This window comes from Cottoperca gobio, chromosome 4 (assembly GCF_900634415.1).
Source record: "Cottoperca gobio chromosome 4, fCotGob3.1, whole genome shotgun sequence".
NCBI lineage: Eukaryota > Metazoa > Chordata > Actinopteri > Perciformes > Bovichtidae > Cottoperca > Cottoperca gobio.
The window spans coordinates 28590452-28603035 of record NC_041358.1 but is presented as its reverse complement, the minus strand read 5'-3'; the positions used below and the strand labels follow the sequence as shown (position 1 = coordinate 28603035).

Below are 12584 nucleotides of genomic sequence, written 5' to 3'. Positions count from 1 at the left end.
AGGATAAGAGTTTAGAGAGTCCTCACTCCATCCATCGTACGTGTACGTCATGTTACTCAGATATTTAAAGGTATAACGCAAAACTAAAAGTGTCTAAAAACACTCGCTGTGTTGTATATGTAGTGAGACAGTCTCCCCTCTGAGCAGCGTTGTGTTTGTAGCCAGAAGCTTCATAAACTGACTGTTGATCCAGTTTTAAGACACTTTCTACATCCTGGTGTTTTTAACTCTATATTTGAAGGATGAAGGATTTTAGTCCTGAACTTCTGGATCTTAAGTTCTCACAGAAACAAGCTGAACAAACGTTAGCGGCAGCCGAACAGCGTGCAGGAGGAACTGATGTTTAATCTTTGAATCAGAGGAGAGAAGAACTCTTATTTCTCTAAATATCCGGCTTTTTTCTCAAATCGATGAGATATTACTCGACCATAGAAACATTGACTGAATATAACAAGCAGGGAGGTGTGTGTGTGTGTGTGTGTGTGTGTGTGTGTGTGTGTGTGTGTGTGTGTGTGTGTGTGTGTGTGTGTGTGTGTGTGTGTGTGTGTGTGTGTGTGTGTGTGTTGGTAAATCTGACACAGTTTCATTGTATGTATTCAACGCTTGACAGATAGCAACAGTAACTAAGGAGGACGGGTTTAGTGAACACTTAATTAATACCAAACAAGATGAAATGTGTTATTAGACCTTTTCAAACGAGCACTTAGCGCTGCAGTTGCAGTTTCATGATTGGGTTTTGTTTGCAGTTAATATCACGACTTCTGCTGCCACTACTTGAGCCGCCGCAGGCTGCGGGACGTTGATGTAACATTTGGCTCTGAGGGTGAAGAGCATGAGGGTTTGAATCCAATCCTTTGTGTTGAGACAGTGGACGAGCTTTAGGAGTGTTTGAAGGTTTCTGTTGACGGTCGCTCCGAGGTTGGAGATGTGAGTTGAGGAGGAAAGAGTGTCAGAGTTTCTCATCATGTCAGATTCGATATTGTTATCTTGAATCCATGATTTAGTTTCAGTTTGGTGAGTTATTTAGGAAGATGGACGATGGATTTAGTGGACGTATAGAGTTGGACATCATCGGCGTAGAAGTGCAGACCTCGACCACAGATGAGAACTTTTATTTCACATGGATATTTCTATTTGACATTTAAAATCTCTTTCCAGGGAGTTCTGGCCAAAACAGCAGCATCACAGATCTAACATCAAAGCACCAACAACAGACTTAAATGAATATAAATAAAACATAAAACAAGTCAAACATCTTCCCGTGCGACTGAAGGTTGCAGCTACTGTCAGTAGAAAACATAAATAAGGAGGCGGTTGGTGTCACATGACCTCATGGAGACAGAAGATGCTCTGTATGCAAATATAGATATATAAAGTGTTGCTTTAATTTAAATGCTTTATATTTGATTTTTTCCTCGCACCAAAAGAAAAACAGCACTTTTCTTCGATTACAGAAAGTTCACAGTTTGTTTTGTAAGACACTTGAGATATAAAGACGGATTGTATTTATAAGTGATGCTTGTAGAGGACTTTGATTTCTGTTCATCTCTTTGAATTGAAACTGTTTCGAACACCATCAGTGTTGTTATTACTGCAAATGTGGAACGTTATTTGCAAATGGAGGCTGAAACACTTGATGTTCCTGATGAACCTCTGAGATGACAGGAAGTGAAAGGTTTAGGTTCTCAGAGATACAGATCATGTTTCTGATTCTCATTGTTCCTCCTGCTAAACCTTTGATGGGTAAATAACAACGAGGATCACCGTGACCTTCAGCGCTCACTTCAGTTCACGACTGAAACAACTTTGACTGTGTTACATTTAAATGCACCCCCACGCCGTAATGAACTCATTATTAATGAGCCTAAGTGCCTGAGTGGCCTCATTAATCCTTAGTTCAAGCACTTATATGACATTTCCACCTGCATATTAAATGGAAACTGCATAAATTTAACCATCTGAATGAAGACAAAGTTGTAGCAATATAGAGTAATACATTTACACACACAATTATCAGATACGCACGCACACACTTCCAACACTTACTAAGTACGCGTCTTTGTGTATCTAGAAAAGCACCATATACGTTAAGTGTTTTATGATACTTATATATATATATATATATATTATACTCTTTAGTCTTTGAAATGAACGTATAATATAATAATATAAATATTATTGTATTATATTATATTATTATATTGTAATATTATAATATAATAATAATAATATAATAATATCATATAATAATATAATAATATAATACTATATTATAATAATATCAAAATATAATAATATAATATAATACTATAATAATATAATAATATTTTAATAATATAATATAATAATATAATAATATATTCTAATAATATAAAAATATAATAGTATGATGATATAATTACATAATGATGTAATATTATATAATAATAATATAAGAGGGAGAGAAGTTTGAAAATTAAACGTAACATTCACTGAACATCTTTTCTAATGATTTGATCCCTTTTTGCTTTTTGACCCTTTCTGTATTTTGAGCATTTTGCATGACATGTTTAGCTGTGTATAAATGTAGTAAAGCCTTTATTATTGGCTGTTTGTTCTTATTATGTTTATTTATGATGCAACACATCGGAGGGGAACAGTGTTTACTTGTTCATTATTGCACTGACGTGTTTAAATCTTTCTGTGAGACATGAAATCCTCCAAACACTGAACTTTAAAGTAAAGAAGTCATGTAATACAGACCACATGGGGATCTTTAATTAAAGCTTTGACCACATTTAATGTCATTTTCCAGCAATAGCCACAAGCAGCAAACTTTACTATATTCCTATAATAATCCATAAACACCAGCAGCTGCATTTTGTGGCTGCAATTGACCCTAAATGAGGAATCACATGGTACATGACTATAACTATAGAGTTATATGGATATAACTGCATTATATCCAGAGCTTTTCTACATGCTTAGTGACTCACGTGATTGAGTTAAGCTTGCTCCGCCTGTTTCACACTAAAGACATAAAACTACGTCTGCTGGTAAAACCTTTAGACCACAGAGAATATGAAGTTGTGTGCGATGCGTCAGAAAACACTTGTTGTGTCGTTAGTCTTCAGCTCCGTCAGCGTGCGGCTGCAGCAGCTTTATTAGAATGTTCTGGTTTGTTTCTTTACTCTCTGCACTTTACACCCGTCAGCAGCATCTGCTCTGGAGGATGTTTGAGTTCTCTTCATGTCTCAGAAGGAACACGACAGTTGAATGACTTGTTTCCTGCAACTCATCTACATTAGTTTCTTCTCCCGTCCTCTGAACAGATCTGTGTCAGAGACTTGGGGCAAACAGATCTCTGGCCTTCGGAGCAGCCATGTGTCCATGTAGGACATGGTGCACGTCCAACTAACAAACCATCTGCAGATCTGGAGTCATCTGAGGGCACATTTTAAATTCATGATGCTAATTGAGGAATAAAAAAGCTTGGAAGCCGTCTGGCCTGCAGTCTGCAGTTCTACATGGCGACGGCTTCTTTACTCATTGCTGCTGCAAACTGAGAATATAGAGCTGTCAACATGCCAAGCAGTATCCACAAACTTTAGCCTTTCACGAGAGCACGACTTGTCTGTGGTTGACCTGCTCTCGAAGACTTTTTAGATTCTCTCGCCGAGCTTGATGTGATTTGGCGAATAAAATGCAAAACGGTTTGAACTTGTGAGGAAGCAGGAAGACAGATCTCCCTCTGCAGACGAGGAGGCCACCAGCGGAAATAAAGTATTTGACTGTCGACGGCGGGAAAACAAACTGACTTCCATGAAGAGAATCAGAACATCAGCTGGTCCACCTGTTTGAAAGTGAAAAAGTTGTCCAATGAGATAATAACAGGAAATACATATATATAAATCATCTTAATCCTTAATCACAGAATATTATGAGGAAAGATATCGTGATAAAAGTCACAGTTTAAGACCAACATGAAAGAATAAAATGTTAACGTTGTTCTTCTTCTCTGGCAGGTTAGGCTTCCCCATGATGATCATCACCTGTATAGTCGGCATGTGCTACCTGCTGGCTACACACATCGGCCTGGGCTGGAACATGTAACCTCCAACTGCTGCACAGAGCCAAAGAGACTGTGTGTGTGTGTGTGTGTTTGTCTGTGTGTGTGTGTGTGTGTGTGTGTGTGTGTGTTTGTATGTGTGTGTGTGTGTGTGTGTGTGTTTGTCTGTGTGTGTGTGTGTGTGTGTTTGTCTGTGTGTGTGTGTGTGTGTGTGTGTGTGTGTGTTTGTCTGTGTGTGTGTGTGTGTGTGTGTGTGTTTGTCTGTGTGTGTGTGTGTGTGTGTGTTTGTCTGTGTGTGTGTCTGTGTTTGTCTGTGTGTGTGTGTGTGTGTGTGTGTGTGTGTGTGTTTGTCTGTGTGTGTGTGTGTGTGTGTACCTGGTAGTAACCTGGTTGACGGATCAGATTACAGGCACGGCATGAAGCACATGTTTACGTGCAGCAGGGACCAGAATCACAGGAGCTTTGACCAAAAACCTCCAGCGAGACGACGCATTGGTCCAGCGCCCCCGCGTCGAGTCGTGTCCAAGCGTTTGTCCTCACACGTGTCGGGACGGAGACGAGGAGAACACCTGTGGAGCTCTGGGGTCAAGCTCGATGTGGTCTGTTTACAAAAAGCAACGATTTCCTAATTAAATGTATTTTACTGATTTTTTTTTTAGAGACATTTAGGACACGGATCACTTTGTTAACCCCCCCCCCCCCCCCCCACGGTTTACCAAATGCATGTCGATATTTTAAAGGAACCACGACCCAGTGAAAGGGATTTTATAACAGTTAATGTTTCATATTTTTGTCAGATGCCCAAATCTCAATGAATGAACAGCATCAATGAACCGGGAGCATAGCGGGATGATTAAACATTATATTACCTATTGTACTGTGTACACAATGATCTCATGTCAAGTGGAGATTTAGTTCAGATGAACATATTTAATATAGAACATGTTATTAAAACATCGTCTTACTTTGTCCGGATGAATCACCTGTATTTATTGTACGACGACCTGAACGCCATTTAATGTTCAGACAGAGATGAACATTAAAGGTTGAGATGTTTATGCTTTTCATTTGGCTCAGAGTTTATTCTTTATCAATATTTCTAACCTGTATGAACGTTGGAAGATGTAACTAGTGGATCTACGTCAGACTGCTGGAGCCTTCGTGACACTTGGTTTGTAAAGTCCGTCTGCAAGAAGTTTGAAAACTATATTAGTTACAGTTAATCTTCTTAATAATGTACATTCAGCTCATTACAATCAAACCCTCATTAACCCTCAAAGTATCATTAACTTACAGTATGAAGTAAAACAAGTCAGTAAAATATGTTGAAAAATATCATTTCAAAACTCATAGTATGTCATGAAAAAGTAAAAATGTAGAAAAACAACAATAGTAACCACCGAGGAGGGAAGAGAAGGGGGCCGAGCACAGACACTTGTGGTACCCCAAGAAAAAACAGTTAAATAAATAATCGTGATCCAGATGTTCAGTAAAGGTCAGAGGTCAAATGGTTCATCGAAGCGTCTTCCTGAATAACCTACGAGATGAAATGTTAAAGCAGGATGAACACTGATTATAAACAGTCTTAGTACTGGTCTTATTCATAAAGCAATTAGTTACCATTTATAAACTGTGTCTAAAGGGTTTATTTCAGACGGTCATTATAATCTGTGCTTTGGTGACAGCGTCACACTTGTTCTGTCCAGGTGGGGGGGGGGATGTTGGTTTCAGTCTGTCGTCCACTTTGTTGCCGTTACAGAGTCGCAGCATTAATTAGCAGCTAACTTATTAAAGATGCTTCCCCCCTCAGAGAACTCGTTAAACATCATTTAATTAGTTCCAGGATTTATTTACGTCTCGAGGCTCAAACACTCGTTTTTGTTCTTCTGTAGTAAAATGAGCTCAAATACCTGACGACAAACCAAATGTATTTATACAGCCCAATATCACAAATTACACATTTGTCTCAGTGTTTACAGACTGTACAGGATACAACACCCTCTGTCCTTAGACCCTCTGTCCTTAGACCCTCTGTCCTCAGACCCTCTGCTCTGTCCTTAGATCCTTAGACCCTCTGTCCTTAGACCCTTAGACCCTCTGTCCTTAGACCCTCTGTCCTTAGACCCTCTGTCCTCAGACCCTCTGTCCTTAGACCCTCTGTCCTTAGACCCTCTGTCTTTAGACCCTCTGTCCTCAGACCCTCTGTCCTTAGATCCTTAGACTCTCTGTCCTTAGACCCTCTGTCCTTACACCCTCTGTCCTTAGACACTCTGTCCTTAGACCCTCTGTCCTCTGACCCTCTGTCCTCAGACCCTCTGTCCTTAGACACTCTGTCCTTAGACCCTCTGTCCTTAGACCCTCTGTCCTTAGACCCTCGCATCGCACAAGGAAAAACTTCCTAAAAGAAACTCCATAATTAAAGGGGGAAACATGTAAGAAACCTCAGGGAGAGACTGAGGAGGGATCCCTCTCCCAGGACGCACAGACGTGCAATAGATGTCGTGTGTACAGGATAAACAACATAGTACAAATTCAACATCTGACAGAAATGATGTGTGTTGAAAAAGAGAAAGTTTGGATAATCCAGGAAAATGTCAAAAAGGCTTCCCGGTGTCCAGCAGGACCAGGGCAGCAGGCGCAGCCACGATTCATGATCCTGACGTAAACTTTATCAGTGGCAACCTGCCACATGAGAGACAGACACTCCGGGGATGATACCCCGGATGGTGAGTTAGTAACATACATTTACATAAATGCATACAGAAGAGAGGGAGAAGAAGAGAGGGAGGGGAGGAGGAGAGCAGGGAGGTGTCCCCCGGCAGTCTAAGCCTATAGCAGCATAACTAGGGGCTGATCCAAGGCAAGCCTGAGCCAGCCCTAACTATAAGCTTTATCAAACAAATGTGATGCACAGGTTTTAAATCTTTCCACCACCAACACCGACAATTAAAATGTGTTAATGGCTAAATGTAATCCTCTCCATAGTTTCACTCTGTGTTTGTTTTTATTTCAGCCGTGTTTTCTGCCTTGATATTATACAAAACTATATACAGATGATCCAAACTCCAAACAGCTATATTGACTTTATGGATGATGATCCATCACCAGCAGACTGCGAGGCCGCAGAGCTCGTGGGTCGGTGACAGGAAAGATGTCAGACGACACAGTAATAAACTAACACTAGCAAATCAGTGAATTGTCTAAAAAATTTAAAATAAATCATATTTGAGTTGTTGAACCTTTTTCCAAAATAAAAGATCAAAGTTGTATTTTTTATCTTTAAATCAAATCATGGGGCATCTACCTCGACATTACCCAGAATTCATCACAATAACCAGTTGAGCGATAGAACAATGATTTTTAGTTAAGACACTTTTGGTGATATTCTAGATATTTATTCTTTTAAACAAATCCACAAGTGTTGTTTTTGTCCTCGACTGTTTTAGGAAATAATTTAACCTTTTAAAAACCTTTTTGACTCGCAGATTTCCATCTTCAGTAGGTTTAGGGTGAAGTGCCACAGACAGGTCAGAGGTCAGAGGTAACAGAGCGATGGACTGACACGTTGTAGGTTTTGGTCTTTTCATGGGATTTATTAACAATAAGAGAAGTTAAACTTGATCCTTTAATTAGTTTCCTGTGTGTCTGTCGCTTCTTGTATTGACTCCTGTATCATCTGTCTCTGTACTCAGTCAAACACACAGCGACGGCTCCCGAACACTTCCTGCCTTGTTTGCTTTGTTCTTTTGCATAACTGCTGACATTTTGTTGGAGCTGGAGATAATCCAGCTGCTCTGTGAGCCACTTATCTGGTGTTCGGCTCGGCAATGCTCAGCGAGAGTTAGCAGCTTATTTCCTGTGGTCATTGACCCTGACGCCTCCCTGAAGACAAGTCGTCTGCATGTTCCATCTTTGTTTCTCCAATCAATAACGACGACCAGGTTCCTCAACTGGTCAGAGAAACTCCAGGACGCTGTGTTGCCTTCAGTGCTCATGTGAGGAGCATCATTAGTGATTATTTAACCACTCAGAGCTGAAGGTCCTTACAGAGTCTGTGGTTCGAAGTCACCATGACACACACACACACACACACACACACACACACACACACACACACACACACACACACACACACACACACACACACACACCGTCTCATATATCTGACGCTTCAATGATGTTTAAGTCTCAAGCTTGTATTCACTAAATCTCTTTTGTTGCATTTACTTTTTATTGAAACACAAAATGTTCCTTTTTATTATGTGAAAGTGCAAATGAAACATAATGAAGCCGTCGTTAATGATATTAACTACAGCTGTAGATATTGTAAATAGAACTAGTGTCCCAAATATTTAAAGACAAATCTGTGAGTGAAAAAAAACACTTTGAGCCGGAAACCAAAACAATGAGCTGAAAGATGCTAAAACGCTCTGTGGAGCAGAGTCAAAGGAACTCTTTGTGATCCATTGTTAATATAAAAACATTGATAATAGAATCTTTAAATGATGCGTTTTGCTCTGTGATAAAGTGTTGTACATTATTACAGGACGGTGTTCCGGGTACATAATGACTGATGTCACTTATTATAACGGATGTTTGGAACAATATCTGATCCAAACTATAAAGACTCCAATGCACCAAACTGTTCTATCGATCAGTAAACTGACTAACTATCATATTAGATAGATAACATTAACATTACAGTACAACTAATAAACTGCACATATAATAGTGAATATCTGCAGGATGTTTATGCAAAACGAGCAATTTGGATGAATTTAGATTATTTTCTGTGAATATTTAATTATTGTTGTTATTCTGTGCAACTCAGTTCTTTAAATCAAGGAGACTTTTTATTAAATCAAATAATCATTCATTTCTATTGTAGCTCGTGTTTTATATTCTCTTGTTTTTTAATCGCTGTTTTTAATTGTATTGAAATGTCTTTTGTTTTGTGTTTCTTTTGCATTTTGTCTCGATGCTTCTGATGTAAAGCACAAAACGTCCTCGCGACCCCCTCTAAAGCTCTGGTGACCCCTCGTGGGAGTCGTGACCCTCAGATTGGGAACCAGTGCACTAGCATGAACGCACACATCATTTCTCAAACGTCTCATTTGTTATTTTCATTGCACTAGATGAGACTTTAGATGTTAGCGCTAATTAATGTTTAGGAGGAGAACTCGCTCGTCTTGCAGGTAAAAAGGTCAATCAATAAAGTCTGTGTATCGCTGAACAGGTTGTGTTTTGCTTTCTTTGACACTATTGTTCCTGTGACAATATGAACTAATTAATCTCAGCGGTTCAATGAGGAATCCTTCTGTATCCATGGCTAATGCTCTTATTCATCTAGCAGGATTAATGTGTTCTGCCCTCTGTAATTAAGATCTGCGGTGAGGGAGCTTAAGAGGATCCACTTTAAAGGCTATTTTTAAAAAGGCTGATCCTCCTGTTACAAGACAAAGCAATGTGATATAGACGAAAATAAACATTTCCTTCTTTGATCACAGCGAGAGAACTGACCTCATAGAAGGCCTTTCTTTTTAATTAGTTCACACATTATTAAATACCATATGGAAGAAGCCTTTAATGTGAACTGTTGTTGTTGGATTAACATTTACAGATGATTAGAAGGTTGTAATTCTAACAGCTGTGAAAGAAACTGAACTTTGGGGTTGAAGCAAAGCAACAAAACAAACATGTATGTTCTGCAGAGAACGCTGAAGGTCCACGGATTCAGGACGCTGCTGTGGATGTAAAAGGTTCGTACAGCACTGATGCGTCTGAACTCTTTATTTAAGTGAAACTAAGAACTAGATCTTTCTTCCTGGAGTTTATTGTTGCTCCTAAATCTGAAGATAAATCGTGTAAATCAAAACGCTGAAGAGGTTACAGTCACACTCGTGGTTCTGTGAAACTGCACTTAGACACAGCCGAGCTTTGAGCTAAATGTTAACATCCACAGGCTAACGTGCTAACATTCACAATGCTAACATACGGATGTTTAGCAGTTTAAATGTTTACCATGTCCACCTTCTTATTTTAGCGCATTAGCATGTTAACGTTTGCTAATTACGATAAACACAGTAGAGCTGAGGCTGAAAGGAATATCTTTAGTTCTGCAGGTGTTTGTGTTAAACCAGAGTTTAATCTGATCTCGTGGTGAACCAAAACAATACGCTGAAAGACGCTATAAAGCTCAATAACGCTGAGGGGCATTCAGCTGATAATCATTCACATAACTGTTATTTAACCCAATAAATATTCATTGCAACTTTAAGTTTTTGCATTAAGTGACATTAAGTGTATCCAGTGTGTCACTCAGAGTTCATTTCGTCAACAAAAACAATCATTTTTTGCGTCACTAAAATCTGTCTAAATATTCTAGACCCTGCACGACATATAACACCAAATGTGTAACTTTAAGGAAATATTCCCACAGATTATTTAAAGGTCAGGCGACCCTTTTGCACCTCTAGAGAAGGAAACTGTTAAACTAGAAATATAAAACATAAAAATATAATCTGATGACCAAAAAACAGTTTTTAGTTTTGACTAAATAACAAGGTTTCCTCTAAAACTGTAGACATGAGTGTTTGTGTAACTTTAGTTACAGATTCCTGACAGACTGAGGAAACAGGATGATTGATGGGACAACAACAAGGGGGGGGGGGGGTTGCTGTGGAAGTTCAGTCTCATTGCAGATTGTTGGTGTTCAACAAGCTCCTCTCTACAACGTGGATTACATCTCCACGCAGAGACGAGTGAACACTGTTTGATTGTGCTGAAGTGATAAAGTCAATAATTACTGGTTTACCTACAATTATCTCTGACGGAGCAGAATCCCTGAACTCGTGTTTGTTCATTGCTCCTCCACTTTATTGAACAGCGTGAATGTGACACGTGTTGGCAGGTGACTGATTACTGGAACAAGCGAGATGATTTCCATCACACGGTGAAGCACATGAGGGCTAAGAAATGAATCTCCACTTCAAGGTGTATTAGAGTGGATATTTTTTAAATATCACAGGATGAAACATGTCCACAGAGGCTTCACGCTAAACAGCCTCGTCTTGCAAACATACAGACAATTGTAATAAAAGTTCCTTAAAATAAGTCAAACTCGTCTCTGATGCAACATTCACAGGAAATAATCTAAATTGAATCCAAATCGCTCGTTTTACACAAACTTCCTGCAGTTATTGCTTCACTGCATCAGTTGTTGTTATCCACTGAATATAATATGAAATACCTATAAAACATGTCCCTCAGTCAGAGACAGGAAGCGTATTAAAGGACGATGAGCCGTAATGACAGTAAATGGAGTTTGTAGTTCCTGGAATCACTGACGTGACCTGTAAGGAGTGGAGCGCTGTCCTCACCTCTTCATGCTTTAAAGAGACTTAAAGGAACCATCTGACATTTGGCTAAATACAAGAACCAAAAGAAAAGATTAACGTCTCCCAGCTCCGTCTGAACATCTTTACACGATGCATACGTGAAGATGTGATTAGACGTGTAAATGCTTTGGTTGCCGGAGCAGCCACACGTTGAGTGTTCGTGGGCGCAGTGATTGGTCACAGCGGGACGCGGCTGCCTCGGAGGGTCAAAACACTGCAGCAGCCTTCTCCGTCCAAATGTCAAACAGCTGCTTTCTGGGATTAGCAAGTTTAACCAGACAAGAAGAAGAAATCAGACGGATCACGCAGGCTGAACACTGGTCCGCTATGTTCAACTTACTTGTGATCATTATCCGGCGCAGCACAAAGACTCAAACAGGAGCCATCAGAGGCCCATTATGTCCCTTTCAAAGCAGCAGACAAGAGTCTTCCTGGTGGATCACAGCTGATCAGAACTCACTCGCCTTGTGACCGTTCCATCCCCTAATAATAGAGCATTTGCATATCTATGACAAAAATGTATTACACTTTCAAAGGCTTATTGTTTGTAGACATGTATGAGATGATTGCAGAAATGGGAAATAAGACTGCGTGGCATCGACTTAATTGGATTTCTTATCTAGGCATTGTGTGCATGATGAAATGAGTGTGAGTGCTGAAGTCGTGATGCATGCAGGGTTTAACTTTCTACTCTTTTGGACAAACTTTGTTGTCTTTGGTTATTCAAACAATCTGAAGCAGATAAATCCACAGGTGAGACAACATCCTGGTGAGATTAGCTGCTTTATGGACCCATGTTAAACCCATCTGCAGTAATAATAGCAGATTGTGATGTCACGCAGCGCTATCTCTACGAAACAAGTTGAAGCTACGCGAGGAACCAGCCGGGCAGTGGCTTTCTATCTGTCGCTTATTAATATAATATATAATATATTCATTTAGGCTAAATGATATTACGAGGCGAGCAATGGTAGTGCTTATCTTTGAATAATGCAGGAAAGAGTCAGAGAACTGGAGACGCTCCTCTTCTTCCTGTTCTGCCTGGAGAGAGGAAGTCCCGCCCCTTTCCGTTGGACCACCACGGGATGCTAATTTGTAAAAATACGTAAATACGACAAAACATTTGTAAATCCTGTTTG

The 12584-nt window shown here is 39.7% G+C and overlaps 1 protein-coding gene across 1 annotated transcript in view; it reads left to right on the top strand.

Annotated features, from left to right (window-relative positions):
- Window positions 1-4233, top strand: part of oca2 (oculocutaneous albinism II) — a 46442-nt gene extending 42209 nt beyond the window's left edge. The window contains exon 23 of the mRNA XM_029429522.1: window positions 4005-4233. Coding sequence (XP_029285382.1) covers window positions 4005-4092 — 88 coding nt within the window. The 3' untranslated portion in view covers window positions 4093-4233. The remainder of the gene's footprint in view (window positions 1-4004) is intronic.
- The last annotated feature ends 8351 nt before the right edge of the window (window positions 4234-12584 follow it).